At 38.6% G+C, this 20,140-nt stretch overlaps 1 protein-coding gene across 2 annotated transcripts in view; it reads left to right on the top strand.

Moving 5' to 3' along the window:
* The window catches only part of csmd2 (CUB and Sushi multiple domains 2), a 167,204-nt gene that overhangs the window by 81,223 nt on the left and 65,841 nt on the right, over nt 1-20,140 (top strand). For both annotated transcript variants that reach the window (XM_037975734.1, XM_017421301.3), the window contains 8 exons: nt 1,076-1,245; nt 1,368-1,524; nt 1,639-1,830; nt 6,716-6,842; nt 16,316-16,518; nt 16,697-16,888; nt 18,034-18,172; nt 18,256-18,443. In XM_037975734.1, coding sequence (XP_037831662.1) covers nt 1,076-1,245; nt 1,368-1,524; nt 1,639-1,830; nt 6,716-6,842; nt 16,316-16,518; nt 16,697-16,888; nt 18,034-18,172; nt 18,256-18,443 — 1,368 coding nt within the window. The remainder of the gene's footprint in view (nt 1-1,075; nt 1,246-1,367; nt 1,525-1,638; nt 1,831-6,715; nt 6,843-16,315; nt 16,519-16,696; nt 16,889-18,033; nt 18,173-18,255; nt 18,444-20,140) is intronic.

Raw genomic sequence — 20,140 nt, 5'->3', positions numbered from 1 at the left:
ATAGGGCAGCAGTTTTAATGAGAATGACATCAAAAACCTGAAATGGGTTAATTAAAGATGTTACTTGTTTCTAATGCTTTGGAAAATGACAGGTCAAGATTTAGGTCAGAATGCTGATTTTATGACCCAACAAACATTTACTGCTTCTTTTATTTGTTGATATGAAACTGAATTGGATGCTAATGGCCATAATCATAGTTAAATGACAGATCCTGGCAGTTGCTGACCTGCTTGTGTTTGCCCTTTGCATGTCTCACTAGAATCTACTAAAAGCACTGTTAAAGTAGTATTTAAACTTAAAAACAATATAAATCTTTAAGTTTGTGTATGAGAACAGTTCAATTGTATTGCAATTTAGTTTTCTTTAAAAACACCAAATGTATCAGTTTGTTTCAAACTGTTTGTTTTAGCTTTTTAGGTAAGTTTAAACTAGATCAGTCAACTTCCAAACAAAAAAACTCATGTAAATAGCTTCCTTTTTGTGCTCATGTTTGTTGTCTGTAGCTTTAGGCTGCCAGTTTGTAGTTTCTTGATGTTTCTGCCTCTTGATGAGATCTTTGAAGTATGACGGTGAAAAGACATTTTGATAGTTTCACACTTTTTTTTTTCTTTTTACAGCCTGCCCTATTTTAGAAACTTGCTACTTCTCTGTGAATACAGTCTAATCTTACTTTATTATACCTTGCTGCATTCAAGGTTTTCAAAGCCAGGATACATTTGTAGTCATTTCAATTCTGGCAGCAATTTTGCTCTAGAAAATGTTGTCCTTTTTCGACTTTTTTTTCCCCCTGATGGGACTCATGAATAGCAATTTTCGGATAGAGCTGAAATTACAGTTAATCATATTCAGATTGCAGTGTGATTATGATGATGTGCCACTCAACATTCAGGTACAGTCAGTGACCATAGTCCTCTCCCCATCACCTCTCCCCTATCCCTGTGCATGACAGCATGAATAAATACACTCTGAGTTTCAAGCATATAGCGATTGACATGTCCTCTGCTCCCTCCAACACAACTTCTTCTCCCTCTGTCTGTCTCTGCCTGGCTCTCCAATCCCTCTCTTTTTCACTAGCTGAATGTGGCTCATCCGTGACTGGCATGCAAGGGGTGCTGCTCTCACCCAACTACCCTGGTTACTACGGCAACAACCACGAATGCATCTACTCTATCCAGACACAGCCCGGCAAAGGCATTCAGCTATGGGCGCGGGACTTTAGGTTGGAGGAGGATGACGTGCTCAAAGTGAGGGGGTGGTGGGAGATGTATCCTGCATAAATGTTTCTGCAGCTTTGTTAGCAAATTTGTGTTTGCACACTTGATGCTTCTTTTCGTTCTCTCACTCTCCCTCGGTCTCCACCTTCCAGGTCTTTGATGGCAGCAGCAATAAGGCTCGTCTCCTGGGGGTATTTACAGGCAACGAGCTGCTGGACACAACCTTGAACTCCACCTCCAGCTCCATGTGGCTGGAGTTCATCAGCAATGCAGAAAACACCAGCAAAGGCTTTGAATTGCACTTCACTAGTAAGTGACATCCTCTGCCTTATACATAAAGGAAAGTTAATTTTCTAATTTTGCTTCTCTTTCTACTTAAAAATCCAATATATTCACGTTTTTTCACTTACTGTTTTTTTAAAGGTTTTGAACTGGTTAAATGTGAAGATCCAGGTGTTCCCCAGTTTGGCTACAAACGAGAAGATAAGGGTCATTTTGCAGGGAGCACAGTGTCATACAGCTGTGACCCGGGCTACACCCTGAAAGGCCCCGAGGTGCTCACCTGCCTAAGGGGGGAGAGGAGGGCCTGGGACAGCCCACTTCCATTGTGTGTTGGTAAGTTATATTATTTACTGGTTTTATCCCAGAGGTAATTAACATTACATTTTTAATTTCTGTTCAGGATTCTAGCATATAACTCTAACCCTATAGGAATTACTAAAGTCTTTAAACAAAACTATCTGAAGATATATCATTAAGTTTATATTAAGTTAGTTTTATCACCAAAAATGTAATGTTCCGAGGTTCCTGTCGTGTTTCATAAACATGTTAACAAAACTTAAACACCTAATAGTATCTGGACTAACTACACTTCATTGAATGTTAAAAACCACAAAAAAGTGATTTTGTACAAAAACTCCTCCAACAGAAAGTTGAAATCCCCAGCAGAAATTAACCAATCTTATACAGTACCATGAAATCAAAAGCCTCCGGTAGTCTTAGGTCAGTGAATTATTACCTTTTCTTACATCACTAAGTTTTTCTGTTTTATGTTAAATAGGGCAAAAAAAATGTTGCATTATATTGCGTAATGGATCATCTTACAGTATTTAGCTGTGTTTTTTGGACTGTTATGCTCACTGCTAATCCAACCAGCTTTAAGTCTTTTAGCTGATTTCTGACCCAGTTCCTCATCTTAATGACAGCATTAGTGGTTCAGATTTAAAAAAAAAAAATCTTTTGGGTTTTAATGTATACCTTGTTTTAGGGAAAGTGTTTACATGTTTCCCCTTATTATTGGAAATTGACAGCTCAGTTTACAGTTTCACATTTGTATTAGTTCTTAATTGCATATTACTTTAAAAGTTCTATTTTTTTAAATTACAACAATACTGACCTCAAGAAGCAAGATTGAAACCCTGAGGTTCTTTTAGCAAAATATCTCACCAACCACATAAAAGATTTGAGTGAGCCTCTCAAAAAACAAAATAGGTACTACAACTAATTAACCTTTGGGGTCAACCTGATTCTAGTTGACCACAGTAGCTAATCAACCTTGGCAAACACAAAAATGGCTATAACTCAGTAAATTTTACAGATACTGAGTTAAATTCCTTGTTTGTTTTTTTTTGTTTTTTTTCGTTAAACATTTTATCAATGTTTTAGCTAACAGCCAAGAAAAGGAGAGGAAGGGCAAGGGAAAAAGGAAGAAGGAAAAAAAAGAAAAAGAAAAAAACTGGTCGACAGGTGTTCTTTGACACACTGGCCAAGCTGATTAGAATAGTATCGCTCAGCTCCCTTTTCAGCCTTTACTGACAGGTAATTTCATGTCTGGCTGTAAACAACATTCACCCAACTGAATATCCCTGAACATGTCCCCCTTGCCATGCTTTTTAGTACAGATTATATTTTACTAGTTGGGTTAAATGTAGGTGTGAGAATGTGGTTCTGTCTAATGCTGGGACTTTTAAACAGTCTGGACGTACTAAATACTTGAAGAAAAGGCAAAGTAAGTAAAGAGAAAGAAAGAAAAAACACGAAGAAGATAATTACTTGCATCCTCTCATAGATGATATGAATTGTAAGGCTGAGCAATTCTTGGGTAGTTGCAAAGTTATTAAGATAGTGATAATTTAACATGCACTACAGTGCTTGTCTAATATGTATACAAAATTGCAGAAAATCTTTCTTGCATATCACACATTATTTGCACATTAATGTCGTGTGTAAATAAGCTGTATTTGTTAATTGATAGAACAGATAAAAAATGCCTTTTAGATTCCTCATGCAGCATACATGTATCATAACTGAACAGCTGCATATAGACATTATATATTTAGTGAATGTCTCAGACAACAGAAACCTAATGTGTAAAAGGAAGAACAGGAGGGACCATCATGGAAAGATAAGCCCCTCCACAGCATGTACAACTGGCAGATTGAGGAAGTGGCTGAAATCAACAAATCCTACCAGTAGCTAAAGAGGGCTGGACTGAAGGACAGCACAGAAGCACTAATCATGGCGGAGCAATAGAGGCTGGGGTCCATCATATCAGACAGGACTCAAGATGTCAGACAGTCCAGCACATAATAGAAGGATGTAAAATGCAGGCAGGCAAAGCGTATATGGAACACCATCACCAAGTGGCTGGAACAGTGTACAAGAACATCTGTTCCAAGTATGGACTGGAGTTTTCACAGTCAAAGTGGGAGACCCGACCAAGAGTGGTGGAGAACGGCAGGGCAATTATATTGTGAGACTTCCAGAACCAGACTGACAAACGGGTGACGGCATTAACCAATCAGACAAACAGATGGAGGCAGTGGTAACATCAATAAGATGGTACATGAGAAGCTGGAGAAATATCAAAGGGCTGAAAGAGGAAAAAGAGAAGCTGTGGACAGTGAAGATCTCAGTGGTGCCAGTGGTCATCAGAGCACTTGGTGCTGTGACCCCCACACTGGAAGACTGGCTCCAACAGATCCCAGGAACAACCTCAGAGATCTCTGTCCAGAAGATCACAGTCCTATGAACAGCAAAGACACTGTGTAGAACCTTCAAGCTCCCAGGCCTCTGGTAGAGGACCTAAGCTTTAAGTGATAGCACACCCATGCAGGGGTGAGCTGGGTGTTATATATCTATATATAAATCTTGGAAGTTGACATTTAGAAAGATGCTTCTTAAACGCAGAGACTGAAAGGTTAAAGTCTCTGAGTGACTTTCACTGCCATGACAGCAGTTTTTTGTTGTTGTTTTGTTTTTATTATTTTTGCATCAAAATGCAGGACAAAAGAAATAGCTTCGTCTTTATTAATCTGACAGGAGCTAAACGTCCCTGTGTCAAGTGTGAATTACCCCACTTGTGCTTTTCTGTAACATTTTGCGACAGAAATCTGACACGGCACAAGTCTGAAGTGCTGCAGTCATATTAAGAGGCAGGCTCCAACAGCGGGGGTGGGTAAATTTGACATATTATCAGCTGTTCAGAGGAGTATGACAGCTTGTATTATTAAATAGAAACACCACTGTCCAACCTTTCCTCCTCCATGGTTCTAAATGCAATAACTAGCTGCTGGACCTATTCCTTTTTTAACAGAGCCAAATAAATGAGAGAAAACTTCTATTAAAAGCATTTGAGTCACAGCTCAGATATGCTCTTTTTTTACCATGCCAAGTCATACATAAATATTGTCAGCTGGTCCACCCACTGACATTTTGTAAAACACATTACATGTATTTGTTTGCCTGCGAAGGAAATTTATGTCAAAACAACGAGGCGTTAAAATAGTAACTGTAAACAGATCATCAGAATTTTGAGTTGTGGTGCAGTTTTTCACAAGCTGCTCTACAACTCATGACAATCGGTGACGGCGAGGAGATGGTGTTCTCGGATGAAGTAAAATATCACATTTTTATGCTGACAAGTACATTACATTAGAGCAATTAAATTCTTACTAGCACAACACTTACTGTTCAGTAAGCCTGCACATGTAAAAAAACAAAACAAAAACTTTTAGCTGCCTTTCTTTACCACTGCACCTCTGAACATTACCTGAAAAGTGACGTTTAAAGAAACCATTTATGATTGTTTTAACAGAGTGATGAAGCCAAAAAAGTTACTTTTTTCATGTTCAAAAACAGGCTAGTGAAACGGCAGATCAGTCTTCTTATTTTTTTAGTTCTTCAAACAGCCTATTTTCACATTTAAAAAACCTAAAGAGTAAGGCAATCATAGTAATCTTTAATCTCAACAGGAGTAAGAAGGTTTATTCTGCATGTTCATATCTTTGGTTACACCTTCTTTAATAAATTGGAAGTAGAAAAAAATAGGTTATATTTTTAGGTATATACAATATACTCCTGTGTTTATAATTTGCAAAATAATCAAAAATAAATGTCTGTTTGTAGAAACCAGTTTGTCACTTTTTGTTGGTTCCTTTCTTTTTTCACTGTTGCTTTATAGTTTGTATTTTTCTGCTGGGTCAGCTATAACTTCTACTCTCTTAGTTTGTCATTGATAATTTGGCATCCAGCTTTATTTCCTCCTAATTGCCATGATTCCTCAGCCCCCATTCTCCTTTTGTTTAAAGAAATAATTATTCTTTCAAAGGAAAGGAAAAAAAAGGAAGAACACTTTTTTTCCCCCTGTCTCATAAAACAAAGTTAAAAATGTGAAGGAATACACTTAAAGGTGTTTGGAAGTATTTTTTCTTTTTATCCCCATCCAACCCTAAAATGAAGAGAGGCTGAAGACTTCCTTTCAGTCACAGAGCATTTTTAATGGCAAGGTATCATTTGAGCTGTTTTCAGGAAAATGTTTTTCTGTCAGAGCTTCAACTAGCTGTTTCAACTTTGTTTGGCTGATCGATTGGTTGGTTGCCTGATTGATACACTAAAACTGACCTGTGTGTTTATACGCTAAATGCCACTTCTGCTTAAAAGGTGATTCTGTTTTCCTGATTTTATCTGATGCCTGTCTAAATTCTATTGCTTTCTGATGCTGTTATGTGCATACTGTACAAATATTATATATATATATGATTTATAATACATGTGTTTTTAAGTGTTATTTATAATGTCATGTTCTAAAGCTGGCCTGAATTTGAGTTTGATAAGTAGATTTTTTTGTCATTCAACAGATCCAGCAGGTTTCCAAAACAACAAGATGAGATCAGGGTTCAGATATTCTGTTTTTTTTTTTTTTTCTAAGCCTGACACATGTGTATTCTGAGCTGGCTGCTCTGCCTCTCATCATTCAAATTGAGAAGAGAGGGAGGAAAAAAAAAGCTGATGTAGTGCATCACAGTTATTATACTGATTGCTGTGCTGTATGTAATAACAACGAGACCAAACTGATTAGCCACAGTTCTCTGGAAGTGGGAAGATGTGAATTTTGTTATTTAGGTATGTCAACCTTGCTGTACTGTTTGTTCCTCTTTCTTTTCACCCTTTAAACCAATGTTTATCTTCTCTTATCATCTGTCTGTTTTCACTTCTTTAGCCGAATGTGGGGGGACCATTAAGGACGAGCCCGCTGGTCGTATCCTGTCTCCGGGCTACCCAGCTCCATATGAGCACAACCTGAACTGTGTTTGGACCATTGAGGCGGCCCCAGGAAGCACTATTAGGTCTGAGCAAAACCTTTAGTTCTCCTTTTAACTTTTTTGGTTTTTTATTATATTGTTTTTTACCAACTTTTTTTTTATCAACCACCTTTCAATATACTTTCAGATTCGTCCCCCCATTTTGCAGACGTATTCATCATTCTCTCAGGCTGCTGTGTAATCAATCTTCACTGAGTTGTTGTTGGCTGATGGCTGAGTTACAACAGGGTGAAAAGAAAACATGGCACCTCAGAGTCTAAAGTTTTCATACTATGCAAAGTTCATGAATTTCATCAAAACAAAGCCACAGCAGTCGTTTAGTTTGAATTGGTTGGACTGGAAATTCTGTTTGATTTATCAGAGGTCATCTAGTTGTTCAAGGTTTTTTTTTCCTGTTAGGCATATCATATCCTGATGGATATAAGCTTAGACTTGTAAAAACATATACTGAACTTTAACACAACTGTATACCGTATGTATGATGGAAAAAATTTTCTAAATCATTTCAGCCAAAGTGCAAAATCAAAACCAAGTCATGTTTGTAAATGAGAGCTGGTTCTCAAACATTTCACCTGGTAAGATAAAGGTAAAAACAGTCTATGCATTTCAAATTAAATAAAATTAGAAATATTGAGGTCACCCAGTTTCTAAATACATTTTGGCCATTGAAGTAGTTGGCTATTTAACAGTGTGTTATATTTATTTAGAATGCAATCTGCTACTTCATGACGATACTTCCTGATAAAGCTACAGGATTATTTAATGCAATGGTCTCAAATGCTGAGATTCCCAAAGAAACTGCGCATCGAACAGTGTTATTTAAAGAAGTCTTAAATTTTTGAATTCTTATGGATGAAATGAAAAATGTGGAGGAAAAAGTGGGACGTCTATCTTTTTTCTTTCCTGAATTGGATTAACTTCCAATATGATCACTTGGATGAATATTGCATGTTCATGCCTTATACATATTTGCATATATTTCCAACTTAGTCCTTTGATGTGAGGCTCTGTACACTAGCACATTAAATGGTAAGGGAAAGGCTCACATCTTTTTATATGCATCTATAAACATGTTTCTCCAGTTTTAGCCAGTTAAGCAGTGAAGGGCAAATTTGTTTTGTTTGTTTTCTGTTCGTAAAATTACTCAATGTGTTGCAAGAAGTTTGTTTAGAGGTGGGCAACAGCCGAACATATAAATCAGTACTATCTGAGGTTATGCCCTTGCGGTTATTTATAACAAAAATGTAAAATAAATTGATTTATATTACATTTGATAGTGCATGCAGACAAAAACTCAGACGGCAGCAAATCTTCCTCTTTTTTTATATTTTTTTTATTTTTGGTTGCTTCCTTTTCAGGGGTCTACACAGCAAGTCATTTTCCTCCATCTACCTCTGTCTTTTGTATTCTCAGTCCTCACTCCATCTACCTGCATGTCCTCTCTTACTGCTTCCATATATCTCATCTTTGGCCTTCCTTGTATCTTTTTCCCGGCAGCTGCATCTCTAACATCCTTCTACCCATATACCCACTGTCCCTCCTCTGCACAAGTCCAAACCATCTTGGTCTGGCCTTTATAAACAGTCGTTTAATCTGTGCTGTACCTCATGTAACTCCAACAGCACACTTCACCACTGTCCTGATGTCCTCATACATGTCCTGTACCAGTCTAACATACTTCTCAGACATTCCAGGTTTCCTCATACAACATCACAGCTCCTCCCTCAGCTCCCTGTCATATGCTTTTTCTAAATCCACAGGAACACAATAAAGGACTTTCTGACCCTCTCTGCACTTCTCCATCAACATCCTCAAAGCAAAAATGGCATATGTGCTGCTCTTTTATGACATAAAACCATACTGCTGCTCAGAAATAGTTCCCTCTTGTCTAAGTCTAGCTTCCACAACTCTCTCCCAGATCTTCATCATGTGGCTCATCAAATTAATTCCCCTGTAGTTGCTACATCACCCTTGTTCTTAAAATTGGCACCAGCACGTCTCCTCTATTCCTTAGGTATTTTCTCACTCTCAAAAATGCCCTTGAATAATTGAGTCAAAAATCTCACTGCCATCTCTCCTCACCATTTTCATACTTCCACTGGCATGTCATCAGGTCCAACTGCCTTCCCCAACTTCATCCTCTTCAAAGCTTTCCGGACTTCATCCTCACTAATCTTTTCCACTTCCTGGTCCACAGTTTCTATGACCTATCCTCTTCTTTCCCTTTCATTCTCTTCATTCATTAGCTCCTCAAATTACTCATTCCATCCTTCCATCAAACTCTTCTATCTTCTTAGAACTTTACCTTTTCTATCTTTAACAAGGCTCACATGCTGCACATGCTTTCCAGCCTGATCCTTCTGTCTTGCCAGTCGATACAAGTCCTTCTCTCCCTCCTTAGTGTCCAGCCTCTTGTACAACTCAGCATACGTCTTCTGATTTGTCTTTGCTACATCCCTTTTTGCCCTATGTTGCATCTCCTTATATTCCTGTCTACTCTCTTCAGTCCTCTCGCTGTCCCATTTCTTTCTGGCAAAGCTCTTCCTCTGGATAACTTCCTGCACTTCAACCTTCCACCACCAGTTTTCCTTATCATCTTTTCTCTGTCCAGATAACACACCACGTACCTTCCTACCTGTCTCTATACCTGTCTCTGTTTCCTTCACCAACATATGCATTCAGATCTTTTTCAATCACCACTTTCTCCTCCCTGGAAATACTCTCTATCACTTCATCAAGATCCTTCCAGAATTTCTTCTTCTCTCTTTTCTCTTCTATTCACAGTATGGTAAAACAGCTTAAACCCTGGCCCAATGCTGCAAGCCTTGCTGCCCTTCCACTTAGTCTTTTGGACAAATAACACATCTACCTTCCTCCTCTGCATCATGTCAACCAGCTCTCTACCTTTGCCTGTCATTGTCTCTACATTTAGAGTTGCTACCCTCAGTCCTACACTCTTGACTTTCCTCTTCACTCTCTGTCTTCTAGCATGTTTTCCTCCTTGTGGTCTTCAACTAATATTAGCACAATTTCTGCAGGCACATTGTTTGTCAACAACACTGGTAGCAGTAATTGTTAACCCGGGCCTCGACTGAACTGGTATTGTGTCGCTTGGGTGAGCTTGTATGTTTGTTTTGGCAAAAGTGTTTTACGCCGGATGCCCTTGCTTACACAACCTTCACCATTTACCCAGGCTTGGGAGCAGCACGAGAGATACACTGGCTTGTGCTCCCAAGTGGCGGCAAATGTTTAGCATTATTTATGTGGTAGGACTATGAGTATTTAGGACAGCCATCTTCATTTTTAGTTTATTCTAGGAAGCTTTTCAGCTTTAGTTTACTGTTTGATTCACATAATAAAAAAAAGATGTCCTGGTTTATTGATCACTGCATTTATTCATTTTGTATCATAGCATACAGCTCTGTATTGACTGTGTGAATTTATTCAGCTGTTTTTGCTCTTCCTTATCCTGCGACATTTGACATTCCCCAGTCTCTCCTGATTTGTAGTTTAGGCTGATTTGTGCCTTCACTACCCCTGGCTCTCTGGCAAGCCTCTGTTAGGTATTCTCCTTATCTGTGCCTTTGATCCTACGCCCTTAATTCATAATTGAGAAGAATTTGCAATGCATTAGCCCAGGGATTTCTTGTATACCAGATGATGCAGGTGAAGATGGCACACAGCGAGCTGCACAGAGTTTATGGGAGAGCTGCAATACTGTGACAGCAGGCATCTAAAAAGCCTACTGACAGGTTTGTCAAGAGTTATTGATGGTAGTAGAATATAGACAGGAAGCAGAGAGTGGAAGACGTGCACATGAAGATGATACAAGAGCAAATAAACAGTGCTGAAGAGGAAGGCAATGAGCCATTTCACTGATGTAACTTCCAGTGGTCACAGCTGCACAAATCAGATGAGCCATCTAGAAGTCTTAATTTAGCATTGTCAGTTTTTAGTAAAACACGTCATTCAATTTGAAAGTTATATTGTAAAATATGGTGTTTAGTTCTGATTATTACACTATTCTGGCAGTTTACATCAATATTAGTTATTAACACTGTAAGGCAGCTCAGTGTAATTAAGGCTTTGACATGCTTCTCCATGTCTTCATGCCGTTGGGACCATGCTGTTGTGCACAAGCTCTCAACTATTTTTGAGTCAGCTGCAGCATGGCTTTTGACTGAGGGGTCTACAATTTAAGCCCCAGCCTAATAGGAGGCTATAATGTCCTGGTTTATCAGCTATCTATTGAAAGGAAAAGAAATATATATATAAAAATCCCTTTTCACCCTCCGCGGGTGGTCTCTTTTTCATCCTCTGAGCTTGGGTCCTCTACCAGAGGCCAGGGAGCTTGAGGGTTCTGCGCAGTATCTTGGCTGTGCCTAGAACTGCACATTTCTGGACTGAGGTGTCTGATGTTGTTCCTGGGATCTGTTTTATCCACTGCTCCAGTTTGGGGGTGACTATATATATATAAACTGTGATTTCTCACTAAGACTTTGATGCTGTTTTTGTGTACTTGTTATTCTTCAGCAATAAATTATCCAGTTGTTGAAAACAGACAATCTCCTCACAGAGTATTTTCTCAAAAACAAGCAACCTTGTTGTTTTCTTTTCTCTGCTCGTGGTTTAAATCGCAGTCTGTTGTGTCTCTGGTGCACATTCACAAAATTTTGGGCTGTATGCGGTCATCTGCTGAGGGGACCCAGCAGACCCTAGTGGACTGGCACAGATAACAAAATTTACATCGCACTGACTTCACAGCTGAGTAGAAGGTTGAGTGATCGAGGAAACATGAAGTCTATCTCATAGGTCTCAACATTCCTTTTTTTTTACACACTTCAGATTTTTGGCTAAAATTTGATGAGTTTGTAGCTGAAACTAATCTCCGACTTCTACTTCAAGAGGTAACTAATAGATTGAGATCTGTTTTTAAAACTTTGCCTCTAACTGTAGGAGTTGGTTCTATCTGCCTGTTAACAACATATCAAATGAACCACTAAACAAATTTAAATAAAACTTTCAGAAAGTAAAGCAATTTGGTGTATGTATACAACAGATTAACGTTTAGAGTTAATCCAGTTCAAGATGGCCGGCACAGCCAATGGATCTTAGGAAACACAGTTGGCTATATTCCAACCAACTTTAAAGAATAAGCTAAAATATGGTGTCCTAAGACCCGAGGGGAATTCACTTTCATACTCGTACTCTAAGCACTATATATTGCACAATATTTTGTCATTCGCTCTTGAAGTCAAACCTGTTTGCTTGTTAGCAAAACTTATCCCAAACCACTGGACACATTTTAGTGAAACTCTTAGCAAGTAGTCATTGATTGCACATCTACAAATGATTACCTTTTGGAGTCATCTTAATTAAAGATAGCTGCCACAGCTAATCAACATTATCAAACACATTACTTTTTTATTGGAACCCAATTATTTAATTTATCCGTGTGATGTTCCTTGTGCATCCATGGGAACTAAATTTTATCTGCAGTCACGTTATATCTTATGTCGCATTTGGGGACTAAAAGTTTCAGCTTGTTCAGAGACTTCTTCCATCATATCTACAATTTCACATCTTTTCCTGCCTTTACTTTTTTGACAATCTTCCCTTTTTGCACTGCTTACATGTTGTTGCATCATTTATGTCACAGTAAGTGAGCTGGACAAAGATTGCTTTGACCACAGTTTGGATGGGTCAGGTGTCAAGGCAGCTCAGATGCTTCAGCCGTAGTGCCTTTTCAAAGCCCGCTGTAAGGCTGCGTCTGCATCCCGATGAAGGATCCCGCAGGGCCGCAGCCGCACATACTGATGTGGTTAACTCCCATTGTGACATTTCTACACACTATCACAATCAGTTTCAAGAACTCAAGCAGCTGCAAGACTGTTTGTTCTACATCTTACATCTGACTCATACCACACACACACACACACACACACACATGCACACCCACATGTACTTAATTATTTATCATCTTCATGCACACATACACCTACTCTGAAGACTCCTCACAGGACTCGTGATTGCAGCAACACTGTTTTGCATTCATATGAGAGAGTCTCAGCCCTCTCCATTTCTCTCTCTATTTCTCTCATATGAATACAAAATAGTTAAAGCAGAATCAAAAGAGATTTTAGAAATCTCTTCCATCCTTCTCTTCTCCTTCTTATCTCCTTGCGGCATTTTCTCTGACACTTGATTGAACTATTTTATCTTGTTAAGAGGGGACCAAGTGTAAAGGAGAGCCCTCAGCTGTAAATTTCAAAACATGGTTTCCAACGATACGTCAGAACGTTAACTGTACGCACGGACAAAACATTTCCGTTTTTTTTTTAAGCAAGATTAAATAAATGATGTGAGTAAAGAGACATGAATTCCAGACAAAAAAGAATCAAAGTTGAAAATTTCTTTTCTCTAAAACTTTTCACACTGGTTTTCATTCACAATTGAAAAAAACAGAAAACGTGTAACATTACGACCTTTCTTGTAAGCACATCCGAGGTGCATTTTTCTTGTTTAATTGCACTGCATTTCTTGTGGAGGCCAACACAGAAGCAGCAGTGATCATGAGAACAAACCAATTAATTTTCCCAATGAAACATTAATCTCCTGTTGTTAACCAATGGTTAGATTCCTAACACAAATACAAATGCATCCTATGGAAATATGTATCATTAACAGATGTTCCTTTAAATCAGCTGAGACACACTTCCTTTTTGTAGACTGCTGTTCAAAGCATCTCTGATACTCAGGTGGAAACAGTCAAGGAGGAATGCCTCACTTCAACAGATTTAATTTGCCTAATCTACCCTGTATCCTCGATCTCAGTAAAAATGCATTACATCGGGAGTTGAGATGGAAATTTAGCTTGCAAAAGAAACGCCCTGGTGCTGTTGGTCTGGGAAAGGACCTTAAATGAATTCCTCTCATTAGTAACTTACATTTCTCTGCATAATTAAATTAAAATAACCTCCTTTGAATGTAATTTACAATTTACTAAGAGCAATTTTGAATATGATAACCTAGAGAATTAATTTATTGAAAAGATAGGAACAATATTCTACCACTGAATTAGTTCAGCTGAGAACTCTAAAAGAACCAAGACTTGCTTTCATGCAATCACGCTTCCTCGTGACCCACCTGTAGATCACGTATCCTTTCATCGTTATCTCTTTTTACCATCTACCTATCACACCCTGTAGCCTTCGTTCTTAGTGACATGAAGACATGTTTTTCAGAGGCTGTATATAAAAGAAACCAATTAACCTTACATGCAACCCATGTCAGTCCTATCCACCCGACCCCTCAGCAAAGAACCCTATGTCATGTGGAGCGTCTCCTGATCCCCACCAACCTCTTGTCCTCCTGTCATCATCCTATTCTTTCTGCAGTTCAGTGCTGATCACCATCAGTCCATTTTTTTCCTCTTGCCTCTCTTGCCTTCTGCTTTTCTTCAATCTACATCTCTCTTACCACCCACATTTTCATCTTCCATTAAACATTTATGTCTTTTAGCAAAATTTGTTGCCTTTCAGTGCTTACAGGACTGAGAGTCGCAGTTAGAACATGAGACCCATTGACACATGATCTCAGAACCTACACGTGACTGGTGCCTGATTCTGACAGATCAAATCCGGAGCACCAATCTCATGCTAACTCACAGCCTCAGCACTGCGTCAATACTCACACACACTGTACACATGCACATTAATACCCCATACAAAAGGACACACATAAGCACATGCTACCAAACAAGTTATTTTTGTTTAATTTATGCACATTCTTTGAAATATTTTCCCTACTATTTCTTGTTGAACTTGCTGGAAGATGGAGCACCTGGGGGGTTTATAACCATATTTGCATCACATCTAACTGCCTCTGGTACTCACATGACAAGGGTTGTAGACCTTTGAACGCAGCTTTTGGTTTGTTGAAATGGAGGGAACCAATAAGAAGGGTGATTAGTAGGTCACCACTGTAACTACTACATGGAGTTTAATTCAGTGCTGCATAGTACACTGAGACTGGTATAAACTAGTGCAATGAGTAAATTCATACTTAGGCCAGTTTTAAATTATTTGGGTAATATGAAGTGCTGCTTTTTGGAGACAAAATAAATAAAAACATATGTGCATCTTTTTCTGTATCTTCTTCCCAGATGTGAATGCTTCATGTCAGGCCTTGTAATGCCTTGAATCCTTCAGAAACACATTTCACTGTGCATTTATTTGAATATTTGCTGGTGCGCCTATCTGCATCTGCTTGCTTAATGTGCACTTTATTCATAAACACTGTGACAGGACTTTTCTAGGGGATACACTACACACAGAGCCTTTTGTTAAGTAGCCACAGGCTACTGCTCACACATCAGACAGTACGGGAATCAGAGTCTGACACCAATTATGCAGAAACGGCGGGACTTGTTGCTAAAACCGACATATCAGTGGGTTGCTGTTTCCCCTCTGTATCATCTATAGCTTAGGGCTCTATGAGTATATGTGGGTAATGCAATGAGGATACTAAAGGGACCAAGATTTTTGTCTGCATGACTGGGACAGATTTTTATCATTGAGCTCATCAAAACTACTTTTTTTTCTTATTTTTATACAACTCTGAGTCCTGGGCAGATTGATGATCATCTATCCTAAGCCTCAGGACAACATGGTAGAATAACTACAGCTGTACAGACAAACTGAAGTGCTGTCTAAGTATCAGAATGACTTTATCTTGATTCCACTGCTATTTACTTTTCATTTTAAATAGAATCATCAAAACATAGAAGAGAGAGCATCATGTTTTTCTTCTTTTTTTAACAATTGCAAGTTTTTATTTTACACTGAAATGTACACTGTCTGTAATAAATTGTCACATCTTTTCTGTCTAGAATAAAGTAATTTTTGCCCCTCTGAAACATTCTTACACATGCTCAAACATAAATTGTCAATTAATATATCATGATGAATCCATAGCATTAAGAAAAGTGCACTTCGCACAAACCAACATATACGTACAGCTCAACACAGCATTTCACATCCATTGGACCACCAGCTGGCTGACAGCTGTCTAAGCCCAGAATTGAAGGGGAGATATTTTGACAGCATCATTTTTTGGCATCTAGTCTGAGACTTTAAACTGCTGCTGCAGACTGACACTGTGGAACTGCCATTGAACATTTTGGATCCAGCACCTCACAATATTGTTTTCCGTATTTTGCACTTGGCCTTAACTGAACCTTAATCCAACTCTTGGTGTCTCCTTCTTTCAAAAGGAAAATGTGTTTGTTTTAACTAAATCAATTAGGAATTAGGCATGTTAACTCTATGGCTTTTAGTGAGGAAAAAAAAATAACAGCCCTTTTTTTGTTTGTAGCTCTCTGTAAAGTTTAATTTTTAGTAGAAAAAAGTATGGTGTTCAATGCCTTATCAAAAAAAAAAAAAATCAGTTATCGCCAGTTAGTTTCTAAAGTATTTTGTTTTGGTCTCTTTTATCAGCCTGCACTTTCTAGTTTTCCACACGGAGGAGGTTCATGACGTGCTTCGGCTCTGGGATGGTCCCCAGGATGGAGGGGTCCTGCTGAGGGAGCTGAGTGGTTCAGCACTGCCCCCAGATGCTCACAGCACCTTCAATACTGTCACTCTGCAGTTCACCACAGACTTCTTCACCAGCAAGCAAGGCTTTGCTTTGCAGTTTTCTGGTGAGAAACAAACAAAGCACAGATGAAAAATGTGGAAATGTTTGAGGGACAAGACTTGTTGGGATTAAATTCACCACTCAAAGGTTTATTTGTGAACAGTGACAGACACATTGTCATGTTGCATATGTTGAACCTTTTTATGTTGTTTCAATAATCGAGCTTCTGTTTCCTCCTTTAGTTTCTACTGCAACCTCCTGCAATGACCCAGGCATGCCAACTAATGGCACCCGCAGCGGCGACAGCAGGGAGCCCGGGGATCATGTGGTGTTCCAGTGTGATCCTGGTTACATTCTGCAGGGGGCCAACAGGATCACTTGCACTGAGATCAATGGTCGCTTCTTCTGGCAACCTGACCCCCCAACATGCACAGGTGCTTTAAAAACTCAACACGCCACTATTAATTATGCTTAAATTCAACATAGATTAGCATCAACATTTATCCAAATATCAGCATACATTTAATATTACTGTGGAGTAACAGCACCTAATGCAGCTTACACCCTGGACATTTTATTTTTATTTTTTTTACCAAAGACATATTATTGACACCCAAAAATGCTTTGATTATATTGAGTTTTACCATATATGGACTGCATACTTTTTTCAAGTTAAGTTCCTGCTCATGCTTTAGTGCCTAATTCATTTTTATTGCTATCAATTATACCATTATTTTTTTGAGGAAATGCATATCCTGATGAAAAAAAACATGACAGTATTTATTTATTTTATTTTTTTCCCTAATTGTCTTTTAGGAGATTCTTTAAAACCTGCCAAGTAAAATCTGCTCCATATGTTTTAACACTGACACAATTATGCAGATAAGACAGATTCAGTCACCAAACACACTGAAGTGAATTTAACTGACAATCCAAACTGCAGTATTTCCTGGCTATTTTATAAAAAGTCACAAAAGCAGACAAAGATTGTATCATGTTCCTCAGTAACAAGGCACACCACTCAGACTTTAACTTCCTTTGTACTTTTTAGTGTAACATTTACTCTTGCTCTGTAAAATAACATGAAATAAGACCTTTGTCAATTAGGACCTTGTAATTAACGTACATGTTTAATCATCACTAGTTTCATATAATCATTTTTGCATAAAGGATTGGACAGTTCACAGACACAAATGGAGATAAGGAAACCATGCCTCAGTTATCTCTGTCTGTTGTTAGTCTCCTGTAGGGAGGTCAATTACTGCTTAGTTGCAATTAATAATTAAGAGTTAAAACAGTGTTGTTGCTACGTGGTTGGTGGCGGTGTTTAAATTTTTTGCAACTCCTTTAACCTGTTTAAATATTTACTAAATTCCTCAATGTTTTTATATTTTTTCTTTTTCTTTTCTTTTATTTTTTGTGCTTTTTTTTTAAAAAAAAAACAAACTTTGGTTTAACTTTAATTATAAAGAAATTGTGCATAAAAGAGGAATCATTGGCAAAGAACCGTTAGTTAATTTTCAACATTTTTTGAATTGTATTTATTTTATTGTTTGTTATTTTTTCTCTTCTTTTATAGCTCCATGCGGTGGGAACCTAACAGGTCCGAGCGGGCTGATTCTGTCTCCAGACTATCCCGAACCTTACCCACATGGAAGGGAGTGTGACTGGAGGGTTACTGTCACACAGGACTATGTTATCGCTCTCAACTTCAATCAGTAAGTTTCATTACAAACTGAAATGAAATCTAAAGAGCAAAGTTGTAGATTACTTTGTTATAACATGGCTTTTTTTTTACCAGGTTCAGCTTAGAGCCCAGTTATGACTTCTTGCATATCTACGATGGGCCGGACTCCCTGAGCCCCTTGTTGGGTAGTTTCTATGGCGCAGATGTTCCAGATCGCATTGAGAGCAGCTCCAACACGCTCTTCTTGGCCTTCCGCAGTGATGCTTCCCTCAGCAGTAATGGATTTGTGCTGCAGTACACAGGTATCCACTTTTGTTTAAAGGCTAATTGGACAGAACTAAGATCCTGGCAGTCTGTATCTTAGAGAGGTTTTCATCTCTGGTGTCTTCTGATTCTTAACAAAACTGAATTTTAAATAGGATGTGTGGTTTTAATCCTCAAACAATTCATGTCTTATGTTCCTCTTCTGGCAGAGTGAGAATGGATTAACCCTCTGCTGCTTAGCGACCTTGCTTCTTCTTCTTTTTTTTTCTTTCTTATCTCTTGTCCAAAGTAAGTCCGATTTGTAGAGTGAAAAATGCTTCAGTGAAAGAAAGTAATTTGTGCTGCAGCATCCCGATCACCTCCCTCCTGTCCATGCCACGGTCTGCTTGGGTGTTGTTATTGATGCATACCTCCTCTAGTAGCTTACTAACACAGAGAATTATGAAAATGAAACGCTGACAGCATGCATAGTTAAGCTCTTTTTGATCAGTGCCGCTGCACAAAAGGCATCTGATAAATTAAAGCAAACAGCATTTTGTTGTCTCATGTCAGAGCTCGGCTGACCACAGCACATTGTTTGGAGGATCCATATTTATGTGCTCATGTAAAGTGGAATGACCACAGGCATTCTTGATAGAGAGCCAGTTGTTTTAGCATAGCACAACACATCAATGTTTTCCACATTTGTTTTGTTTTCACTCTCGCGGAGGGTCGCCTCAGCGACTGCATGTTAGAACCCATCTTCCTCCAAATATACAGATGCTGAACAAGCTTGAAATTAGACCCATCTTTGTTAAGGGCTTCTTGCTTGAGGAAACAGTATTAAATCTTCCTAAATCTCTCTGCCTCAATTAGAGCTGTTTAAGGTATCAGACATTTAACCAATTCCAAATCGACCCTGAGCTCTCTGTTTCTTGGCTGAAGTTCAGATGGGATTTGATCTATAAACACAATTGAAAACATTTCTGAATGCTACCTGTTTGGGCAACACAGTACAGCAATTTGTTTTCAAGCTGTATATAAATAGTGGAAAATGGTCATTTAGTAAGACAGTGTTACCGAGTATGCCCCTTAACTCACTCGCAGTGATATTTACTGCAGCGTGCGATGCTGTGTGTGATATTGTACGGCCAATCTGGGAGAGCAGATGGACCCAGTGTGTTGCTTTGAAAAACTCTTTCACCCCACTTCCAATTCTCCACACTAATGAACCATAACCAAATAATACATAAATTACCTCCTCAGCTTCAGACAAACAACGTGGCACAAAGGCATGTTTGCCTGCGGGTTTGGGTCCGTTTGGAGAGAGTGCAGCAAGTTGACAAGTTGGCTCAGCTGGCGTTTGGTCAGCCTGCCACAGAAAATTTTATTATGAAATAAGCCCAATGTACTGTCAGCCTCTTTACAGATAAGCCACACAAACACTACTGTGCTCTAATACAAACACTATGCCCACACATTCTCATACAGACAATAATAGAATCTCAAAGGACTTCTCAGACATAAGTGCTTTTGTACATGCATCTGTCTAATCTGATGCCTTTACCAAGTTTGAAGCTGGGTTTTATTTCTGATCATTTTCTGCTTCAAGTATATTACAGATGATGACTTTTCCCTCTTTTCACACCCAGAAATGTCTCACAGTGAGGTTTGTTAAATTCACTCTTTTGAACAACTGAACTGCATCTGTCATGCACCCGCTGTTTCCTCCCAGCTGTACCGCTTTATTTCAGGA

This window comes from Kryptolebias marmoratus, linkage group LG5 (genome assembly GCF_001649575.2).
Source record: "Kryptolebias marmoratus isolate JLee-2015 linkage group LG5, ASM164957v2, whole genome shotgun sequence".
Classification (NCBI taxonomy): domain Eukaryota; kingdom Metazoa; phylum Chordata; class Actinopteri; order Cyprinodontiformes; family Rivulidae; genus Kryptolebias; species Kryptolebias marmoratus.
Note: the sequence above shows the minus strand (reverse complement) of the source record. Positions and strands in the feature narration are given on the sequence as shown.